General features: G+C 47.6%; 1 protein-coding gene across 6 annotated transcripts in view; it reads right to left on the reverse strand.

The window, feature by feature from the left end:
* Window positions 1–24,237, reverse strand: part of tfeb (transcription factor EB) — a 250,656-nt gene that overhangs the window by 119,481 nt on the left and 106,938 nt on the right. For 2 of the 6 annotated variants that reach the window (XM_078241978.1, XM_078241977.1), the window contains 4 exons: window positions 18,073–18,123; window positions 15,303–15,378; window positions 12,019–12,166; window positions 1,482–10,825 (listed from right to left, as the gene is read on the reverse strand). In XM_078241978.1, coding sequence (XP_078098104.1) covers window positions 10,424–10,825; window positions 12,019–12,166; window positions 15,303–15,378; window positions 18,073–18,123 — 677 coding nt within the window. In that variant the 3' untranslated portion in view covers window positions 1,482–10,423. Of the gene's footprint in view, window positions 1–1,481; window positions 10,826–12,018; window positions 12,167–15,302; window positions 15,379–18,072; window positions 18,130–24,237 lie in introns of those variants that run through there. The other 4 variants (XM_078241976.1, XM_078241975.1, XM_078241980.1 and 1 more) reach the window with 2 other exon arrangements.

A 24,237-nucleotide genomic window follows, 5' to 3' on the forward strand; every position in this document is an offset into this window, starting at 1 on the left:
CGTCTCCGTAATGCCAACTATATCATACCCCTTTACATCCATCTGTGCAACTAATTCATCTATTTCTCATACAGTTTTCATGCAGCAAAGCCTTGGACACTCAACTTCCCGTCAAGATCCGACAGACGGGAAACTCAGATCAGCATCTCCAGCTCCTTGTACCTCGTGGTGAGCATCATCAGACTGACCAGACTCAGAAGACCTCCCCAGTGAGACGTTCCGAAGACTAGAACCAGCTCTGGATGAGAGAGGAAACCCAAATCGACGATTGGAGGTCCTGAAACATTAGCCAACCCCCAGAGACCGAGGAACAGTCTGTCCCAGCCTTATTGAGCGAGTATTACCAATCTTTGCAGACAAACAGCCATGATCATAATGAATGGCAGAGCAGGCTCGAAGGGTTGAATGGCCTCCTCCTGCTTCTAGTTGTTTCTATGCAACAGTTCAAATCCAGTGATCGGAATTGTGTATCAGAAGTAGATAGTGTAGATTAGAGATTTAAGATTGTTTACTGAAGAGATTGATAGAGAGTTGAATTAAAGTACAATAGTTGAGCCTGATAACTATTGTTTTTCCTTGATAAAGTGACCAATAAAGTTGTGTTGGACCTTCACCCAACTCTTGTCCCCTTTGTCTGTCTCATTGCGTAGCGCACCTGAGTGAAAATGGAAACTGGTCACATTGACCCACCTTTCACTTTACAACACGCAGTGCAGAAACCATCATTCTTCACTAGGTATTTAAACCTCTTCATCTTATTCCCAATCCTCTTGTTCTCCTGACACAAATTTGATTCCCATCCATGTATTTTCACAGAATCATAGAATCCCTACAGTGCAGAAGAAGGCCATTCGGCCCATTGAGCCTGCATCGACAACAATCCTACCCAGGCCCCTATCCCTGTAACCCCACATATATTTACACTGTTAGTCCCCCTGACACTAAGGGGCAATTTAGCATGGCCAATCCACCTAACCAGCACATCTACGAACTGTGGGAGGAAACCGGAGCACCCAGAGGAAACCCATGCAGACACGGGGAGAATGTGCAAACTTCACACAGACAGTGACCCGAAGCTGGAATTGAACCCGGGTCCCTGGTGCTGTGAGGCAGCAGTGCTAACCACTGTGCCACCGTGCCACCCCAATTCATTTTGCCAAGTGCTTTTTGAATAACTTAATTAACTGTCACAATTTTAAGTCAGAGAATCTAAAAGGATTATAGATTGAAGGCAGGTGAATGGAGAAGAAATACAATAATGCTCTCATTGAAGGGTAGAACAGGCTTGAGGGGCTGAGTGGCCTCTGAAATTTTGCTTGGTTGGTCCTTTGTGGAAAATTTCCTCTTGTATTCTGTGCAACTGATTCCAATGGCATTTGGAATCCTCTCTAGTAACTTAGCCCATGCTTTGCCGACTGCCAAACCCCAAGCGTGTTCTGCCACATTGAGTCTGATACCTAATAAGGACGTTGAAATATAAATAAAAATTAAAAGGCACTTTTTATTTAAACATTGCTTCTTCTGCTTGCATCAAAAAATTGCATTTTTGCATTGCTTTTAGTTCATCTAAATCTAAAATAAATATTAAGAAACAAAAATAATTATTTGCCACACCTCATCTCAACATTTTCTTGGGTTGAAGGACATGATGGCCAATGGCATTTCCATTGCAAACCTTAAAATAGTGACTCCATTTCTAACACATAGGTGGGGTCCACAGGTACAAATTCAGCACCAAGCCCTGAATTTTAACTCAACCTGCCCATGAGAACAGGTCAGACGTTCATATTACTCTCTGTACAAGTTTATTCTCCATTGGTTTCAAGCAAGTCCACAACTGAAGGAGGTGTGAGCAGCCTTTGGCCTCAACCTGTCCACGTGGGTTAAAATCGAGAGTGATGGATTCCAATCTGATAGGTGGGATGGTCATTAGCTTCAGATCAACCCAACACTGACAATAACACAGTTAAGAGTTTCATTTCTAAATGACACAAAAATATGTCGGGCAATGAGGAGATGCTCATCAAAATAGTATGGACTTAGATACAGCAACCTCACGCCAGTGATAATCAGGTCAGTAACTATATGGAGGGCTCCTCATGTAATGTGCTGCTGGTCTGTATAATACCGGTACATGACTATACATCCGTGATTCCTAATCTCGGCTGGCCAGTGGGGTGATGGGCTCTGGGGCAGTGAGGGGGTGGCTCACTCTGTCAGTTGGGACCATTTGCATTGGCATTGGCTGACGGTTGTCTCAGAGGTTTCCTTATGAGGGCAGTGTGCATTTCTCACCAATGTACAAGAGGAATAACATTTACAAACATTTTACTTTTCAAAAATAAATTTTACAATGCAAAATACATTTCACCAATATTTCAGAATTCTATCCGATTAACTGTTGAGAATTATTTGGCTTTGAACAATTTGTAACAGTGAAATTCCTTATTGCTATCAGTAGGATTCCCTCCAGTAACATCGACTGTGCATATTAGATCATAAAATCTTCCATATTTGTCATAAATGCAACTCATCCATACCCAAAGTCATATAAAAAGACTCTTCATCAGAACTTCAGGCAGTAAAGAAGGCAAATGGTATGTTGGCCTTCATAACGAGAGGATTTGAGTTTAGGAATAGGGATGTTTTGCTGCAATTGCATAGGGCATTGGTGAAGCCAGAGGAGTATTGTGTGTAGTTTTGGTGTCCTTATCTGAGGAAGGATATCCTTGCTATAGAGGGTGTACAGCGAAGGTTTACCAGGCTGGGATGGCAGGTCTGTCATATGAGGAGAGATTAAATTGATTAGGATTATATTCACTGGCGTTTAGAAGAGTGAGAGGGGATCTCATTTAAAAATTCTAACAGGGTTAGACAGGGTAGATTCAGAAAGAATGTTCCCAATGGTGAGGGAGTCCAGAACTAGGGGTCATAGTTTGAGGATATATGGGTAAACCTTTTAGATCTGAGGTGAGGAGAAATCTCTTCACCCAGAGGGTGGTGAATATGTGGAATTCACTCCCACAGAAAGTAGTTGAGGCCAAAACATTGTCTGATTTCAAGAAATTAGATATAGCTCTTGGGGCTAAAGGGATCAAGGGATATGGGGGGGGGATCAGCATATTGAATTCGATGATCAGTTATGATCATAGTGAATGGTGGAGCAGGCTCGAAGGGTTGAATTGCCTCCTCCTGCTTCTAGTTTCTATGTTTCTATGACTCAACTGATAAGAGTTTACCACCTGTATCTTTGACTTCTTCACTAACCACACAGATGCTGCCCAATCTGCTTTATCAAAGTTTCTTTCAAAACCCGGTTTCTCAAACTCTGAAAACAACATTCCTCATCTGTAATTATTGCGACGATGCTTGTCTTTACCACGATTCTGAAAGAACTCGAGCTCATTCAAACCCTGTTGCCTGTACCCTAACTTGCAGCGAGTTGCATTCACGCATTTCCACTGTGTTTAATAGTTCACATTAGTTCCTAATCTGACAATGCCTTGGAATTAAAATTCTCACCTCCTGTTCAAATCACCTCATGGCCTCACTCCTCCCTGCCCAAGTTACCTTCTCCAACCCTCCAAGATCTCCTCTAATTCTGTCTCTTCCATTCCCCAGCTTGAATTGCTCCAGCATTGGTGGCCTTGCCTTCAGTTGTCCCGGTCCTACGCTCTGGAAATATTTCCCCCAACATTTGCACACTGTTTTTCCTCTGTAGAATTACCTATTTGGCCAAGCACCTTGGGACAGTTTCCTCCAGTAAAGGTGCTATGTAAATGCACATTATTATTGTTTTGATCCATTGCTTCATCTGAACCTCACTACCTGAAATGTTATCCGACTAACAGGAAGTCAAAGGGCAAAAAAAGTAACACGCAGAGGTTCAGAGGTTAAACTGGATACATTTGGATTAAACCACAACCAAATGTGCATTTTCACTTCCATCCAACATGCAGGGGGGGAGGGAGGGGGGTTTGGGAGGGACGGAGAGAGAGATGGAGGGAGGGAGGGATGGAGAAAGGGATGGAGGGACAGAGGGAGGGAGGGACGGAGAGAGGGAGGGACGGAGAGAGGGAGGGAGGGTTTATCGACATTGGAGGAGTGACAAAGTCTCAGGATATGGAAGGGAAGCTGAGATACTGTCACCACCATCTGGGTATTTCTGTTAAAGTTTGGAGAGACACAGAAATGCATATTGTAAGGGGTGACACGGTTTACCTGCAACAATTTGCATTTATATAGCACTCTAATGTAGGAAAACATCCAAAGGCAAATCACAGGGGTAAAAATCAGACAAAAATCGACACAGGGTGAAAATATTCACTGTCGAAATTCAGGGGAAGGAGAGGGAGCAGAGGAGGAAACAAACACCAGGTGCTGATTCGAAATGGTTCCAATACTCTGCCACATTCTGTCCTCTTCACAACCACAAGTGACTGAACTTGTTGAAACCACAGCTGTGAATGTTGGTTTGGAGTTCATCTCCAGAGGGACGGGTAACCTGGTAACCCACTTCTCAAAGTCAGTGCATTTTGCGCTTTGAACTCTGACTCACCAGTTTCTGAAGTTTGCACTTCATGGTCTGAATGGGGAGGGGAAGTTTCAAATATGTTCAGCCCGGTAGTGTTTTGGCAGCAAGTGGGCGGCCACACAGTGTCTCTCCGGTTAATCCCTTAAATGCTGCGGCACTTCACTGGGACAAAATGAGCCCCATTACCTGACAACTCCATTGCCTCTGGCCACCACAGACTGGTGCAGCAGCCCACAAGTAGCCGGCCGCGCTGGTCTGAAAGCCGGACATTCCCGCCCGACTGTCAAAGGGGTTTCACATTGTCCGCAACCCGCCCGCTAAAATCCCAATGGTGGGCGGGATGGGAGAATTCCGGCCCAATAGTCTACACATCATTCAAACCACAACAAGCAGACACTGTACAAGTATCCTTGCATTATTCACCACCTAGTCGGCCAAAAGCAGCAGGACGTAATTATGTTCAGAGGTTCCAACAAGGTTCACTTGACTCATTCCTGGGATAAAGGTCTTCTCTCCTGAAGAAAGGTTGAACAGATTGGATCTGTAAGTTTAGAAGAATGAGAGGTGGTCTGACTGAAACCTGATAGGGTGGATACCGAGGGGATGTTTCCTCTTGTGGGAGAGGCAGTTTAAGAATAAGAAGTAAGACAGAGATGAGGCAAAATGTTTTCTCCCAGAGGGCCATTAGTCTGTGAAATTCTCCTCCCCAGAAAGTAGTGGAGGCTGGGGCATTGAACTTAATCAAAGTTAAATAGATTATTGAAGAGAGTCATGCTTTAAGGGCGGTAGACAGGAAGGAAGAGTTGAGATCACAATCAGCCATGATCTTATCGAATGGCAGAGCAGAATCAAAAGGCCACATGGTCTACTTTGTTCCTAAGTCCCAAGCTCTGAGGTGCAACAGATCATCACTTCCAAATTCCCCTCTAAGTCACACACACACTATCCCAACTCGGACATAAACCCTTCACATCATCATCATCGTCAGGTAAGAATCCTGGAACTTCATCCCTAACCACACTGTGCAAGTACTGACTGCAAACCCCGGCTGCAGCATTTCAAGAAGGCAGCTCACCATCATCTTCCCAATGGAAAATGGAGGAGGACAATAAGTGTCAGCCGTGTTAGCAACTCCCAAACCCCGACGATAAATTTTTAAAAACACACACTGGCCAATTCATCCCTCAAGCAGTGCTACCAAAAAACCCTTTCTTCAGTTGATATAACACAATGATTATAACCCTCAAACATCAAGACAGGTGAAGCTCTGACAGTGCGAATCCTTGGTGTTAATGTTTTGTGACGCATTCCTAGCCTTTCATCATTGCTGCTCTGCAGTGACCTTTCCTGTCCCCTGAGCTAACAGTGGATGGGTGTCTCCAAACACAGGTACCATTTCCTAAAATGAATCCAGGCCTGCCAACCATTAACACAATGACTGGCAAAGCTAAAGGTTTGCTGAGGAGAGGGAGTGATACAGATTGTAAACAATCGCAATGAATGGTGATAGTCACAACCTGCCTGATTTCAACTCGAAACTTTCTGAAATATTGGATTGGCCATGTTACAAAAACAGTCCATCTCCAGTTATCAGGCACGTTAAATAGGCACAACACCCTCTTTGCAAACACTTGGCACATTTTTGGAACATGTCAAGTTTCGAGAGAGATGCTCAGGCAGCCCAAAGCTCAGCACAACCAAAGAAGAAAGTTTGAAGTTATAATGTGAGCATCCAGTTTTCACACAGCAAGCTTCCACAAAGAGATAAATAATCAGATAATCTGATTTTGATAGTGTTAACTGAGGGATGAATATTGGCCAGGACAATGATAGGACAGCTCTTTACATCCACCCGGAAGGACAGAGGGGTCTTCAGTTTAATATCTCATCTGGTCAATGAGTCTAGTATGTTCTTTGCACTCTTTCAGAATGTCAGCCTAGACTATAGTCTCTAGTGTGGAACTTGAATACACAACTTTCCCACTCAAAGCAAACTGCTACCAACAGAGGGACTGAGAAAGGAGACAAGGCGCAAAGCTGTCCCTCCAAAACAGATCACATTCAGGTTGTACTGTGACATACATTCTCCACTCAACGAAGGGAGAGGTTCAGCCCTTTGGGCTCCCGGACTCCATTCCTTGATGCTCTGGATGCTCTGGTTCCCTCAGCACTGAAGCAGAAATATCAGACCTGGACTTGCTCATTCCAATGCAAAAGAATACAAATCATAGAATCCCTACAATGCAGAAAGAGGCCATTCAGCCCATCGAGCCTGCACCGACAACAATCCCATCCAGGCCCCATCACCATAATCCCATGTATTTACCCTGTTCATCCCCTGACACTAAAGGGCAATTTAACATGGCCAGTCCGCCTAACCCACACATCTTTGGAGTGTGGAAGGAAACCGGGGCACCCGGAGGAAACCCGCAGAGACACGGGGAGGACGTGCAAACTCCACACAGTGACCCAAGCCGAGAATCGAACCCAGGTCCCTGGCGCTGTGAGGCAACAGTGCTAACCACCGTGCCACTATGCCACCGACACGTACCCAACTTTCACAGCTTTGCAAAGTTTGAAAGAATTCTAGGGACATCAACTTCCCTGTCGTGGCTTATTTCCTCCTGCAGCAAGGTTTAAACTGCTTTTGGATAGTCACCAAGAAACTGGTAGCAGGTTAAGCAACCAACAGGGGGTGTGAGCTATCCTCAGATAACTAGCAGTAGAAACAATTTCAGACCATATTTTGCAGATATTTACATGACGCACCTCGGTACTCCCACATTCAGATGTGAGAGTTTGCAGGATCATCTGTCAGCACAAGAGGAAGACACACACCAAGCAAATGTTCCAAACAAGAAATATTGAAATATTCTGCAAAGAGCTGGGGGGTGGGGGTGCGAGGTGGGGGGGGGGGGGGGGGGGGGGCGGCGAATTGGATAGATCCTTCAAAGAGGCAGCATAGGCACAATGGGCTGAATGGCCTCCTTCTGTGTTGTGAGAGTCTATGATTCCACCCTCAAGCTTCTGCAATTTACCATTTTCCTCAAGGGAATGGAACAATTTACTCAACAACATTTGAGGGTAATATTACAAACCACTTTTTCCTTGGCTGAGCTTAAACACAGAGAAACTTCAATCTGTTAATTTAAGGTGAATCACTTCCAGTTCTCCAACTAACATTGAAAACAGTAATCAGTGTTCTTACTGATGTGACAATTCACTGAGACTATTCCATTTCAAAGATGTCTTTATAAAGCACTTCTTTTGGTAAACCAGCTAGATGGCTGTGACATTGCTTAGAGTCATCTGAGACCTGGAGCACTTACATTCAACCTCATCAATCCCACTTCTCTGCTACGTCATGCGGTCAGTCCGATCACATCCTGAGGCCAATTAGAGGCTTCTTACTGAGGGAGGTTTTAGTAAATTGGCAGCGGCTCATAAATCCATGGATCCCGCTGTTGGGATTGAGGTCCCAAGGGCGATGTTCCTTCTCTTATGGAATTACTGACAATGCTCCATAGGTTGTGGGGGAGGCACAGAATGTCCCACTTGTGACATTTACACGGAGTGCAGCACAAAACTCTTAATTCAATGGAATTTGTGCTCATGTTTGATGGTACTATGCCAGGAGAATGTTATTACTTTAGGGATGTGTGTACACATGAATCCATGTGTAAGCTGTACACACACGCATGCACGCACACGCACACACACATACACGCACACACACACGCGCACACACGGAATTGTGTACAACTGATGACAAATTATGTATTATTGGGAACCTGGTATTCCTGAGCTATTCTGTTAGAAAGTTAAAAGCCAAAATACTGCAGATTCTGGAATATGAAACACAAACAGTAAATGCTGGAAAATCTCAGCGCGTCTGACAACCTCTGTGGGGAGACAATGGAGCCAACGTTTCAAGTCTGGATGACCCTTCGAGTCTGGATGATGTTGGCTTTATTCTCTCTCCACAGAGGCTGTCAGACCTGCCAAGATTTTCCAGCATTTCTTGTTGCTGTTGGCAAGTTCTCATGTTCCAGGGTTTGAGCTTTCCTGGGATTTTCAGCACATTCACCCTTTAGTCAGCAGGACTCAAGATTAGGAGACAAATTTCAAAGACTATAAAATTCTAAAATACTCATTTGGCCCCAGCTGTAGTGTTGCCCAGTTCTGGGCACTGCAGTTTTGGGAAGAACGTCACGGCCTTGGAAAGGGGACAGAGGAGGTTCTTTAATTTTGAAAAAATTCATTCATGAGATGTGGGCGCCACCGGCAAGGCTGAAAAGGAGGTGGCCTCCTTAAACTGCTGCAGTCTATGTTGCAAAGAGATAGCCACAGTGCTGATGGAGAGGAATCCTAGGATTTTGACCCATCAACAGTGAAGGAACGGCAATGTTCCTCAAAGGTGTAAAAATCATGAAAATTTTGATAGAGTGAATAAGGAGAAACTGTTCCCAATGGCAGAAAGGTCAGAGGGCACAGAGTTAAGGCAAATTCGCAAAAAAGACAGAGGGGGAAATGAGGAGAATTGTTTGTTTACACAGCGAGTTGTGATCTGGAAGGCGCTGCCTGAAAGGGCAGTGGAAGCAGGTTCAATGAGAATTTTCAAAATGGAATTGGATAAGTACGGGTATCCTAGTTGTTTCAGCAGGTCTCTCTCCTGATCATCCTCAAATCGCTTTTAGAGAAATAATTTTTGTCACTTACCTGAGCCTCACCTGGCCGGGATCCTTGCTGCTCAGAGATTGGGCCAGCAACTAAAATTATGTGCCAACTGCATTAACAGATGCAACTTTGCCATTGAGATTAAAGCCCCCACCTGCTCCTCACAGCTGGTGACTTTTCTCTGCCTAAATTCAGGGAAGTTAGCTTGGCAAACGACACGGGAAAATGCAGAGCAAACACATCTCAACACCCCGACCCACTCCCACAGCCCCTGCTTCTGCTCTGAAACGGAAGGAGACTGATGATTTCAATTTCATGTTAACGGAGCCACTGAAATTTCCAATTTTCTCGGTTGACCTGATGAATCAACTAGCTCACTTGTTAAGTGACCACTGACTAGGCAAGTTGTCTAAGGAGCAGGGACGGGTAAAGAGCAGAAGCAGGAAGAAGGAGAATGCGGGCTCACCCCGTTTTGCACTATATGAATATTGAGGAGTCACTGGGTAATGATCAGGAACTAGGTCATTTCCTAGCCCAGGGAAACCGAGCACAACTGTCCCCCCACCCCCAACTCAACTCAGCTGAGGCGTGTAGACAAGGGGCACAAGCTGAGGCTCCTTGTTCTGTATGGCTCAGTTACAGAACCAAAAGCTTCTTCAGCATAAACACACTTTGGGAATTTTAACCATTCCTGGAGAAGGGTTCTGAAAATTCAATTTTGAAATGTTATCTGGAAACCTTTTCCTCCTCACCGCCACATAGACATTTCGCTGAAATCTGGGAGGTTTTTACAACTACAGACAGTGAACAGAAAGTAGGAGCCAAGGCATCTCTTAGAAAGGAGTGTCTCAGAGATCCGGAAGGGAGTGTAAACTCTTGGTGTTTATGCTGCTCTCAGGAACGGGTCTTGAGTTGAGGAATCATCCATATCGATTACACTGGCCACCAATGTCACTATTCAATAGGGGGGGGGCGAAGCTTAGCCGCACAAAATCACTGTAAAATATGGTCTGCAAAATGACATGACAATATGAAAGTCTTCAAGCCCAGGAGATCCAGTAAAAGGAGAAATTTTTTTGACACATTCTTCAAATTCAGTAGAAGCTCAGGACAACAACTCCCAAACCTCAGAAGGCTAGCGTAACCCGCCTCACCCATCTGATAGTTTTATTCTGTGTGTGTGTGCTTTCAAGCGCTGCCTAACGTTGTGTGTCACAGGATGTCAGCGTCGTCTATGCTGATGCTGCTCCTTCGGCTGCTCGCTTTGGAAGCCCCAGGTGACCCCGAGGACAGCAAGGGGTCTCCGCCCAGGGGAGAAACCGCGTTGTCCATCATCAGCATGTCGTCCAGCTGGTACTGCTTTCTGCCGGGAATGTTGAAGGTGAGGTCAGTAAACTGGCTGATGGGGTCAGTGAAACCCAGCGAGCTGTCACAAAGCTCAAGGGACTGAGTAAAATCCAGTTGATTTTGAGGAGGTTGCAGGTGGTGCTGCTGCTGAAAGGAGTCCATGATATTTTCCTCATGTTTGATGGAGGGGACACTGAGCTCTGCTGTGTTTAGCCCCGATGGTGAGACGGTGGATAATCCATGTGCCTCAGCTTGCATCTCCAGTTCCTGTGTGTGGTCACCAAAATAAAATGGCTGCCATTAGAATTTATATTAATATTGGAAGAATTTGTACTTCTACATTGCCTTTTGTGACTTCCAGATGTCCCAAAGTATCTTACAACCAATTAAGTGTTTTTTAAATGTACTCTGTTGCAACATAGGAAACAAGCAACAAATTTGCACAAAGCAAACTCCCAGAAACAAACTGATAATGACCAGTGCTAAATATTTAACTGGTTGCATGATTGCTTTAAGATGTTTGGTTTCAGTTTCTGTTTTGTGCAGAGAACATCTCTTTCAATGAATCTGTTGTGTGTTACTTTGCATCTACACGTGCAAACCAAATCTTTTTTTTCACTTAAAACCCACAACCCCGAACACATTACATCCAGATAATCTGTTTTTAGTTATGTTGGGTGAGGACAAATATCCCCTCGGGCAGCAAGGTAAACTCCCTGCTCTTATTCAGAATAAAAGCAATGTAATCTTTTAGTGAGAGAACAGACAAGGTTTCAGTTTAATGTTTCATTGAAAAGCACCTTCAACAGTGCAGCACTCCCTCAGTGAAATTCACTTATAGGAGGTGGGCATCACTGGTTAGGACAGCATTTATTGTTCATCCCTAATTGTTCAGAGGGTGTCAACCACATTGCTGTGGGTCTGAAGTCACATGTAGGCCAGACCAGGTAAGGACAGCAGATTTCCTTCCCAAAAGGACATTAGTGAACCAGATGGATTTTTATGAGATAAAAGCAAATTACTGCGGATGCTGGAATCTGAAACCAAAAGAGAAAACGCTGGAAAATCTCAGCGGGTCTGGCAGCATCTGTAAGGAGAGAAAAGAGCTGACGTTTCGAGTCCAGATGACCCTTTGTCAAAGCTGGATTTTTATGAGGATGTTTCATGGTCATCGTTAGACTTTAATTCGAGACTTTTATTCAATTCAAATTTCACCATCGGCCGTGGTGGGATTCGAACTCGGGTGCCCGGAGCATTACCCAGGGTCTCTGGATTACGAGTCCAGTGACAATACCACTGTGCTACCGCCTTCCTGGTGGCAACTGTGATTCTGTGCTTCAGTATCTAGCATGGCAGATGAATCAATGTCCCAGTGAAGAGGAAGCCACTCCCAAGCCTCGGTTGGCGTTTCATTGCGAATGATTGTGGGCCAGTGTGAGGGGGCGACTTCCTTTCCTTACCTGAATGCGAAAACGGAGGTGACTGTTAGTTAACTCCAGCCTCTTTGATTGGCCCTCCATATCCCTGGTTCTTTGCTGCTCCTTCTGGAGTCTTTTGATGTATTCCACTGAGGCTTTCAATATTGTGCCCTTGTTCCAGCGGACGTCTCTGCAGAAGCAACGACTGAGCATTTAGAGAAGGTGAAAACTGCAAACCAACAATGTCACCACCTTGTAACAAACATAATCATCACTAAAGCATCCTGATAGCCAGAAGGGTCAAGGAACAATAAAGGCTTTTGGACGTCGTCAGTCAGACAAAATATGTCCCAGAAAGAGATAGTGAATTTGCGTAAAATACACAAATATACATCATACCGCACTGTAATGCAGGAGGGAAGTATGCAGTAAATGGCAGAACCCTTAACACAGTAAGAAGTCTAACAACACCAGGTTAAAGTCCAACAGGTTTATTTGGTAGCAAAAGCAGTGGCTTTTGCTACCAAATAAACCTGTTGGACTTTAACCTGGTGTTGTGAGACTTCTTACTGTGTTTACCCCAGTCCAACGCCGGCATCTCCACATCAGTACCTTTAACATACAGAGCGATCTGGGCGTACAGGTCCACAATTCCCTGAAACAGGGAACACAAGTGGATAAGATGGTCAAGAAGGCATATGGCATGCTTGCCTTTATCAGTCCGGTCATAGAGTATAAAAATTGGCAAGTCATGTTGCAGCTGTATAGAACTTTAGTTAGGCCACATTTGGAATATTGCACACAGTTCTGGTTGCCACACTACCAGAAGGATGTGGAAGCTTTGGAGAGGGTGCAAAAAAGGTTCATCAGGATGTTGCCTGGTTTGGAGGCTATTAGCTATGAGGAGAGGTTGGAGAAACTTGGTTTGTTTTCACTTGAATGTCAGAGGCTGAGGGGTGAGCTGTACAAAACGATGAGAGGTATGGATAGACTGGATAGTCGGAGTTATTTTTCCCAGGGTAGAAATGTCAATTACTAGGGTACATAGGTTTATTGAAAAAAGGGGAAAGCTTAAAGGAGATATAAGAGGCAAACTTTTTTACACAGAGGGTGGCAAATGCCTGGAATATGCTGCCAGAGGAGGTGGTAGAAACAGATAAAATAGCAATGCTCAGTAGCAGCAGTGTGTACTATCTACAAGATGCACTGCAGAAATTCACCAAAGATCCTTAGACAGCACCTTCCAAACCCACCACCACTTCCATCTAGAAGGACAAGGGCAGCAGATACATGGGGAACACCACCACCTGCAAGTTCCCCTCCGAGCCACTCGCCATCCTGACTTGGGAAATATATCGCCGTTCCTTCGCAGTCGCTGGGTCAAAATCCTGGAATTCCCTCCCTAACGGCATTGTGGGTCAACCCACAGCACGTGGACTGCAGCGATTCAAGAAGGCAGCTCACCACCACCTTCTCAAGGGCAACTAGGGATGGGCAATAAATGCTGGCCTAGCCAGCGACGCCCATGTCCCACGAATGAATTTTTAAAAAATGGTCCTGACATTGGCAGACCAGTAATAGTAAGATGGCGTCTCTCCCTTGACCAACCTATTGTTCAGATATTTGAATTTCACCTTTCACAGCAACAAGGATGGATAAGGGTACTTTGCTGAACTTTCCCTGCTCCCTTGTGGTCTATAGCTACTACATACATAAAAACATAGTGTGAAAGTTTTAAGTTTGGACCAGGGTATTTTACATTCCAATTATTGCCCTGCTGCAAACATATTTTCATTAAAATATCCTTTTACAAATGGAATTATGTCAACGCATGTTCTATGACACATTGTCACGTTAGGTCATAGTCCCATATTTTATTGATATCTGGGCCAATGAGATGCCTCATCCATCCTGTAGTGGCTTCATTGCAATTCCTGAGCTCTGAGCTCCAGCCCAAACTGAGAACAAATCCAGCTCTGACGAAGGCTCATCCAGACCCAAAACATTGGCTCTGTTCTCCCTCCACAGAGGCTGTCAGACCCAGCGACTGCAAAGAAACGGCGATATATTTCCAAGTCAGGATGGTGAGTGGTTTGGAGGGGGACTTGCAGGTGGTGGTGTTCCCATGTATCTGCTGCCCTTGTCCTTCTAGATGGAAGTGGTGGTGGGTTTGGAAGGTGCTGTCTAAGGATCTTTGGTGAATTTCTGCAGGACATCTTGTAGATAGTACACACTGCTGCTACTGAGCGTCGGTGGTGGAGGGAGTGGATGTTTGTAGATGCGGCGCTAATAAAGCGGGGCTGCTTTGTCCTGGATGGTATCGAGCTTCTCGAGTGTTGTTGGAGCTGCACTCAGCCAAGCAAGTGGGGAATATTCCATCACACTCCTGACTTGTGCCTTGTAGGTGGGAGTTACTCACTGCTGGATTCCCAGCCTCAGACCTGTTCTGGTAGCCACAGTATTTATATGGCCAGTTCAGTTTCTGGTCAGTGGTAACCCCCAGGATGTTGATAGTGGGAGATTCAGCAATAATAATGTCATTGAATGTCATGGGGAGGTGGTTAGATTCTCTCTTGTTGGAGATGGTCATTGCCTGGCACTTGTGTGGCTTGAGTGTCACTTGCTACTTGTCAGCTCAAGTCTGGATATTATCCAGGTCTTGTTGAATTTCATTTGCGTCCAAGTACATGGATATTTGGGGCAAAAGTCAAATGTGAAGTTCATCTGAACGGCAACATTTAGAAGGTGCATGTCCTTTAAAAAATATTCAGTTTCTTTACTCTGACTAACAAAGTGAAGAACCTCACATTTCCCCATATTTAACTCCTCTGCCATCTTGTTGTCCACTCACTTAACCCATCTCTGTCTCTTTTCAGCCTCTGTGTCCTCCTCACAGGTCGTATTTCCATCTAGCTTTGTACCGTCAGCATTTTATACATTACTCTCAGTCTCTTTGTCTAAGTCAAGCATTGACGCAGGAACAGGCCTGGACCAGGGACTATCAGCTCCGATTGCCATCAGTAAAATGGCGCACTATAGGGGACAGTGTGGCAGAGAGGGGCTCCCTGGGTCAGGACAGGTCAGGGACAGGATAGCAGGAAGCCTATAGGTTAATACTGGAGACTATGAGCAGGGCAATCAGTGTTGATGGTTGGTGGGTGACAGGGGAAGAATGTATCTGTCTGCGTCTTCTTCATGGCATGGACAAGTTGCGCCGAAGGGCCTGTTTCCATGCTCTAAACATTTATGACTCTCTAAAAACAGCTTCCAACTCCAGCAAACATAAACAGCAGTAAGAGGCATCGGCAGAGGAAGTGTCTACTCACAGGTCATTGGATTTGGGGATGAGCAGTCCCAACTCTTTAATCCGATCGTTGATGTTAAACCTTCGTCTGCGTTCGACTGGTGAGAAAAGCAAAATCAAGGTGAAGACGTGGATTTTGAATTGGTTCTGTATTCCTGCAGTGCAGGTCACGGCCTCTCTGAGGCAGGAGATTGAGAGGTGGACAAACTGCTTTAGAACCAACCCCCCCCCCCGCCCCCGAGTGTCACCGTGGGACAGCAGGAACCCGAGATGAACCCCCTTCGTGTGTAGGTGTCCTGCTCTCTGCCCAGCTCCTCTCACAGTGAGACAGTAACATTCCTAACTGAGTGTGCACTTGGCGCTTCTGTCCACACGCACTCCCCCATGAGATTAACACCAGATATTCAGCCCACCGTTCAGTCTCACAGACCCTCCACCCCCATCGCCTCAATTTAATTCTCAAAATTCACAGTCACACTGGGGAAAACTCCAGTCTCCCTGCACTCGACCGGTTTTGGAAATTCTGGGAACGATGGCCGGGATTTTCCGTTTTACCCCGCTGTTTGGCTTTCTGGAGTATCGCCAGAAAGTTGGTTGGCGGATTGCCCGATGGCACAGCCAATGAGGGAAGGTCGAAAGAGATAGTCTGAAGCCTGGACCAGCGACCCCCTTGTATCCGAACATCCCCAAATCATCTCAACGAATACAAGAGGTGGGCCAGAATTTTGCGATGCCTCATTGGGTCCGCACCCCACCTGAACACATGGAAAACTGCGAGAGGTGAAACTGGGCGCGCATTCCTAACGTCATCTCGCACACGTGACATCATGAGGTTAGTGGACACTCCAGGGGAGTCGGAACTTTCCCGCTGACAATTAAGGCCATTAAAAAGCCGAGTAACACCGATCTGATGTTGCCCGTGCGATTTTGCATTAGACACACGGGGCAGAAAGGGCAGGCGATTGTTACATTCTCATCAATTCGCCATCCAAGGGCGGAATGAAAGACCCCGGAACACAAACACTTCTATTTTATGTGTGTATTTTGCTGCTGACACATTTCCTTTTGGTCGTGTTAATTTTCTCAGTCTGTTCACCTACAGATCTGTGTCAAAGTTCGAACAATATCGATCACTCAGTCCAAACAATGAAAACACTTTTACAATGAAAACGTTTACAAAAGCCTTGAAAATCAAACGCCATTTGGCATATAGCCACTGTAATTATAGTGGGAGCAGGGAGGAGGGTAGGAGGGGTGGGGGTTGTTGAGCTGAGGGTAGGGGCTCTCTGACCCTCAGTCTCCCTGTGACCCAGCCTTCATTCTGACCCAGCACAGACACTGCAGCTTTCAGAGGCGTCCCCTCTGACCCAGCAGCCGATGGACAAAATTACCAAATCCCAGCATTAAAAAAAACAGTTTTTTAAAAAAGGATTTCCCTACAAAGGGGAACAACCAATCTTCAATTGCAGCCCCGAGTACCCCCTCCCTCACTCTGCCTCCCTCCCTCACCTTGCCCATGAACTCTAGCTGTGCCACCTCTGCTGGGCAGTCCAGAGCTGCTGTAATATCAAGTGGAGCAGATGCCCCCTTGATGCCATTGGGGTGTTCTGTTCTCTGGAGGTCAGTGGGTTATGGGTTCAAGACCTTCTCCAGAGAGTGCTGAGCGAGTGCTGCACTGTTTACGGTGCCAGTGTTCAGGCAAAATGTTCATCTACCCTCTCAGACTGATGTAAAAGACCCAACATTGCTGCCTATGGGATCTTGCTGTGCACAAAGTGACTGGCCAGCACATTTTCCACATTTTAGCAGTGGCCATACTTCATAAAGCAGCAAGGCATTCTGGGACATCCTGAAAGCTGCTGGAGAAATTTATTCTATTTTATTCCTTCACTGATGTGAAGAGATGAAGGGAACCCCTTGACCCCACGCCCCCTCCCACTTTCCTCCCTCCCCCCACCCACAACATCCTCTCGGCTGCCACAAAGTTGAATTGTTGGATCCGTGGCAGATGAAGGGAAGGGCCTGTAGATTTCCAAGGCCTATTTCGCCATATACAGACACACTGAGCGAGCGAAGGTTTTATTCAGGATCAGCTCATAGCTGAAAGGCCGCAGTATTAACACCAAATTCATTCCCCTGTTGTCGGGACTGTCTGTTTTCCCACAGGAAGTTTAATTGAAGTTACCGAAGTCCTGGGACCCGGGCCCGACTCATTCCCCCACCCACACTGTCAGGCCAATCAGAAGATGTGTTTCACAACTGGGCGGGCCGTAATTGGCCACCCAGCATGGAATTACATTGAGAAGGCAATCTCGGCTGGGAGCAGATTCTACATCTGCTGCGGGGCCGATTTCACACACACGCCAGGCGTGAAATTCAGGCCGTGGTGTTCACTTTGGCCTCCTCACTCCCCTCTCCCACCTGTATCTCTGGCCTGTAGACTGCAGTTATACTGAACATACGGCCCCCCCCCCCCGCCGGCTTCCAGCAGGAGTCTTGGACAACTGCAAACTCGGCCGTTTGCAGTTTCGAACACCCCGATCTCCAGACACTGAGTGAGTCTAATTTAACCCTGTCTTCATGCACAGTTCCCACTGGACGGGGTTCAAACCTTCCCCCATGGACTCGGTGAACAGATTGGTAATGGGTCAGTCGCGGGGACGGTCGCGGGGACGGTCGCGGGGACGGTCGCGGGGACGGTCGCGGGGACGGTCGCGGGGACGGTCGCGGGGACGGTCGCGGGGACGGTCGCGGGGACGGTCGCGGGGACGGTCGCGGGGACGGTCACTCACTCAGGTTATGATTGTCTTTCTTCTGTCGCTCTTTAGCCAAAGCTCGAGCTTCTGCATCTAGCCAAAAACAAATAAGCATCAGCATGATAACCAAAGACAGACACCCGGTCACCACAACGCCACAACTGCCACCTACACACCACAACAAAACTCGCTGTGGGCCTCTGTGTAAAACCCCTCTGGGATACCGCACTCAGCTAATGCCTTTTGGCACAAATCATTCTTAGAAGAGAACAGAGGGTGTTCCAAGTTTGGAGGTGTTTCAATCGAGTAAATAAGGAGAAACAGTTTCCCATTGGTGCGTGGACCAGTCAAACACAATCAACAAAGAACCAGAGGGGAAATGGGGAGAATCTTTTAAAAGTTGCGAGTTGTGATGTTGAATGTGGAAGTGGAACTCTTTGCCGCAGAAGGCTGTGGAGGCCGGATCATTGAATGTCTTTAAGACAGAGATAGATAGGTTCTTGATTAATAAGGGGGTCAGGGGTTATGGAGAAAAGGCAGGAGAATGGGGATGAGAAAAATATCAGGCATGATTGAATGGCAGAGCCGTGATTGATGGGCCGAGTGGCCTAATTCTGCTCCTATGTCTTATGGTCGTATGGAATGATCTGCCTAAAAGGGCAGTGGACGTTGACTCTGGGCAGCACAGTGGCATTACTGCCTCAGAGCTCCAGGGACCCGGGTTCAATTCCCAGCTTGGGTCACTGTCTGTGTGGAGTTTGCACATTCTCCTCGTGTCTGTGTGGGTTTCCTCCAGGCACTCTGGTTTCCTCCCACAGTCCAAAGATGTGCGGGTTAGGTGCATTGGCCATGATAAATTGCCCCTTGCTGTCCCGGGATGCGTAGGTTGGAGGGATCAGCGGGGTGGATATATGGGGGTTACGGGGATAGGGCCTGGCTGGGATTGTTGTCGGTGCAGACTCGATGGGCCGAATGGCCTCCTTCTTCACTGTAAGGATTCCATAGATTCTATGATTCAGAACTGATAAATAGTTGAAGGGGGGAATATTCGCAGGGCTACTGGGAAAGAGCAGGAGAGTGGGGCTAATTGGGTAGCCCTTTGAAAGAGCCAGTACAGCTACAGTGGGCTGAGTGGCCTCCTTGTTTGCTGCATGATGCTGAGATTTTATGAAAAGAGTCAGTAAAGTCTGGAGGGAGAGTACTTGCTGTTCCGCTGTGCTGAGTGTGCAGTTTACCCAGATCGGCAGAGTCAAGTGATTACCAATCCTCTCAGACAGGCCTGGCCACGGCCTCCAGCCCAGTGAACGCAGGAACTCTGATAGTCACGAGGATCGCCGACGGTCGTGTCCCCAGAGAAACCTCATGGCATGGAGATCCGAGACAGCGGATACAAAGGGAGGAGTTTTCCCGTCCTGCCCGCCATGGGAATCGTAGTGACCGGGCGGGGAGCAGGGGGGGGGGGGGGGGGGGGTGGGGGGGTGGGGTTGGGGGGGGGGGGGTGTGAGGGGGGCGGGGGGGGGGGGCAGGCGAACCATGCACAGTTCCGTTGAACTCGGGTGGGATTTTCCAGCTTTGGGATAAGCGCGACTGGAAAATCCCAGTCCAGGTATTTTAACAACTCGAATGTGGGCGGAGTGTGAGGAAAGAACGATTGGGAAACGGAGAATTGTTTTCCACAAAGGGACACAGAGGATTAGAGATCAAATGTTCTGGTTGGAGAGGGAGATTAGGAGGCTTGAGAAGCAAGTGGGGAAGTGACACCATGAGGGTTCCAGGTCTTTAACCAGAACCACGCCAACTAGGAGACGTGAGGACCACCTGGTCAGACATTTCACTGCATGATCTCCAACTGCCCGATTCATTTCCAATATTTTTATAATTAATAACTAAAGATTAAAGCTTAATTCTTTCTTCTTGTCCTGTTGGGTTTTTTTTGCTTTCCCAGGTCTTATTCAAGCCAGTGCCTGGGAGATACATCTTCAGTTTCTGGAAACACCAGGCTGACCCTGAACAGCTGACTGTGGACTTGTCTCTACCATGCTTTTTAATTAGTGTCACAAGTAGGCTTCCATTAACAATGCAATGAAGTTACTGTGAAAATCCCCTAGTCGCCACACTCCGGCACCTGTTCGGGTTACACTGAGGGAGAATTTAGCACGGTCAATGCACCCAACCAGCACGTCTTTTGGACTGTGGGAGGAAACCGGAGCACCCGGAGGAAACCCGCGCAGACATGGGGAGAATGCGCAGACTCCGCACAGACAGTGACCCAAGCCGGGAATCGAACCCGGGTCCCTGGCGCTGTGAGGCAGCAGTGCTAACCACTGTGCCACCGTGCCGCCCCCTTGTATTTCTGTGCATCAGTCACAAGCTGAAACCTATGACTGTGCACAGGACTCTCCAAGTCTGAGGATTGGGAAGCCTGCCCAGATAGCGACTCCATTTGTTCTGGAAGTAGCGGAAACTCTCTCTCTGTCCCGATATAACCGTTACCGGGTTCAAAGAGAGCTAGCTGGTACCTTGACGTCATCTTGGAGCCTCAGACTTGGGCAGGGTCATTGGATTGGGTTGAGTGTCCAATGAAAGCGTTCGAGAACAAGCAAATGCTTCTTGAAATTAGGGAGTCAGCAAGGATGGAAATTGGGGTGTTTCTTTGGAGGAAAGAACGTGGATTGCAATGCATCATTTTCTTCTAAACGTGAAGAAATACATTTAGAAAATCTCCCAAAGCTCTCAGACAACAGAGAATGTGTGAGTGTGTGCAGCAAAGAAGGAACCAAACATGACAAGGAGGGAACAGAAAGTAATGTTCATCGGACAGGAGTCCGGTAGGTAATAGCTGTGTTGTGTTAGACAGGAGGTCCAAGAAAAGAATCTCTCGCAATTCTATCACATCTTTCACAATCACAGCACAATAAAGCACTTTACAGCCAATAAAATACTTTTGGAGCGTAGTCACACTTCTAATGTAGGAAACATGGCAACCAATTGGCTCGAAGCAAGTTCTCTCACACAGGAATGTGTCCATGACCAGATTATCCGTTTTTGTGATGTTAATTGAGAAATAAATATTGACCGAGCGGCGGGAGGGAATACCCCGGGAATGGGGCTTGAACCCACGACTTTCTGATTGAGAGGCCAGAGGATGTGTTGAGAGCAAGAGGCAGGAGTGAGCAGCACAAGGTAAAAGTGAACCAAGAGGTGTCTGTGAACAGATTCAAGACAGAGAGTGAATGAAGTCCAGAACAAGGCACAGAGTAGGTTCACTCACAGGATTATAGATCTCTGCCTCCCAACTACACGCCCAGCGTCCCAGCGACCCTGTTTCTACTCTTTTGTAAAACAAATAAATATAAACTCATTAACAGCCCCTTAAAGGAGCAATGTACCCCAGGTTACTGTGGGAGGCGAGGGAAGAGATTGCAGAGCCGCTGGCGATGATCTTTGCGTCGTCGATGGAGACGGGAGAGTTTCCGGAGGATTGGAGGATTGCGGATGTGGTTCCTATATTCAAGAAAGGGAATAGGGATAGCCCAGGAAATTACCGACCGGTGAGTCTAACCTCAGTGGTTGGTAAGTTGATGGAGAAGATCCTGAGGGACAGGATTTATGAACATTTAGAGAGGTTTAGAATGCTCAAAGGTAGTCAGCACGGCTTTGTCAAAGGCAAATCGTGCCTTACGAGCCTGGTGAAGTTCTTTGAAAATGTGACTAAACACATTGACGAAGGAAAAGCGGTAGATGTGATTTACATGGACTTCAGCAAGGCGTTCGATAAGGTCCCCCATGCAAGACTTCTCGAGAAAGTGAGAGGGCATGGGATCCAAGGGGCTGTTGCCTTGTGGATCCAGAACTGGCTTGCCTGCAAAAGGCAGAGAGTGGTTGTAGATGGGTCTTTTTCTGAATGGAGGTTGGTCACCAGTGGAGTGCCCAGGGATCTGTTCTGGGACCCTTGCTGTTTGTCATTTTCATAAATGACCTGGATGAGGAAGTGGAGGGATGGGTTGGTAAGTTTGCTGATGACACGAAGGTTGGTGGTGTTGTGGATACTTTGGAAGGATGTCAGAAGCTGCAGCGTGATATAGATAGGATGCAAGACTGGGTGGAGAAGTAGCAGATGGACTTCAACCCGGATAAATGTGTAGTGGTCCATTTTGGCAGGTCAAATGGGATGAAGGAGTATAATATCAAGGGTAAGACTCTTAGCAGTGTAGAGGATCAGAAGGACCTTAGGGTCCGGGTTCATAGGACTCTAAAATCGGCCCCGCAGGTAGAGGAGGTGGTTAAGAAGGCGTATGATGTGCTGGCCTTCATCAATCGAGGGATTGAGTTTAGGAGTCGGGAGATAATGATGCAGCTTTATAAGACCCTCGTCAGACCCCACTTGGAGTACTGTGCTCAGTTCTCGTCGCCTCATTACAGGAGGGATGTGGAAATTATTGAAAGGGTGCAGAGAAGATTTACAAGGATGTTGCCTGGATTGGTTGGCATGCCTTATGAGGATAGGTTGAGGGAGCTCGGTCTTTTCTCCTTGGAGAGACGAAGGATGAGAGGTGACCTGATAGAGGTGTACAAGATGTTGAGAGGTATAGATCGGGTGGATCTCGGAGGCTTTTTCCCAGGGCTGAAATGGCTGCTATGAGAGGACACAGGTTTAAGGTGCTGGGGAGTAGGTACAGAGCAGATGTCAGGGGTAAGTTTTTCACTCAGAGGGTGGTGGGTGAGTGGAATCGGCTGCTGTCAGTGGTGGTGGAGGCAAACTCGATAGGGTCTTTTAAGAGACTTCTGGATGAGTACATGGGACTTAATAGGATTGAGGGTTATAGGTAAGCCTATATATAGGCCTAGGTAGGTAGGGACATGACCGGCGCAACTTGTGGGCCAAATGACCTGTTGTGCTGTAGTTTTTTTTCTATGTTCTATGTAACAAAAACACAAAACTTTCAACGGAAACTTATCAAATTATGTTAAAACATAGCTCCCCCGGGCTGCTCATAGAATCCCGACAGTGCAGAAGGAGGCCATTTGGCCCATCAAGTATGCATCGACTCTCTGATAGGGCATCCCACCCAGGCCCTATCTCCATAACCCCATGTACTTACCCCACTAATCCCCCTAACCTTCACATCTTAGGACACTAAACGGCAATTTACCATGGCCAATCCACCTCACCTGCACATCTTTGGAGTGTGGGAGGAAACAGGAGCATCCGGGGGAAACCCACGCAGACACGGGGAGAATGTGCAAACTCCACACAGACAGTGACCCAAGCCGGGAATTGAACCCGGGTCCCTGGTGCTATGAGGCAGCAGTGCTAACCACTGTGCCACCGTGCCGTCCTTTGGGCCATTCAGCCAATCGAGTTTGCACCAACCCTCTGACAGGATGTCTGATGATGCACCCAGCCCCTGCACTGCCCATTGGTCAAGGAAGGCCTGAACATCAATATTTTGGCGTGGGATTTCAGATTTCTGGAGACTGGTTTGAAAGGCAGAGTGGCAGCAGCAGCTGTGCCTGGGCCAAAATCCAGAGAGGCCACATCAACAACCAGCCCACAGCACCTCGATCAGCTGCCTCATCACCAACCCCAGACGTACTGACCTGGCTTTCTCTCCCCCTGGGGAAAGCACTGCACCCGCTCTGCACCCGCACTGCACCCGCTCTGCACCCGCTCTGCACCCGCACTGCACCCGCACTGCACCCGCACTGCACCCGCTCTGCACCCGCACTGCACCCGCACTGCACCCGCTCTGCACCCGCTCTGCACCCGCACTGCACCCGCTCTGCACCCGCACTGCACCCGCACTGCACCCGCACTGCACCCGCTCTGCACCCGCACTGCACCCGCTCTGCACCCGCACTGCACCCGCACTGCACCCGCACTGCACCCGCTCTGCACCCGCACTGCACCCGCTCTGCACCCGCACTGCACCCGCTCTGCACCCGCACTGCACCCGCTCTGCACCCGCACTGCACCCACTCTGCACCCGCACTGCACCCGCTCTGCACCCGCTCTGCACCCGCACTGCACCCGCTCTGCACCCGCACTGCACCCGCTCTGCACCCGCACTGCACCCGCTCTGCACCCGCTCTGCACCCGCATTGCACCCGCTCTGCACCCGCACTGCACCCGCTCTGCACCCGCACTGCACCCGCTCTGCACCCGCACTGCACCCGCTCTGCACCCGCTCTGCACCCGCA

The sequence above is a fragment of the Mustelus asterias genome, chromosome 25 (assembly GCF_964213995.1).
Source record: "Mustelus asterias chromosome 25, sMusAst1.hap1.1, whole genome shotgun sequence".
Classification (NCBI taxonomy): Eukaryota; Metazoa; Chordata; class Chondrichthyes; order Carcharhiniformes; family Triakidae; genus Mustelus; species Mustelus asterias.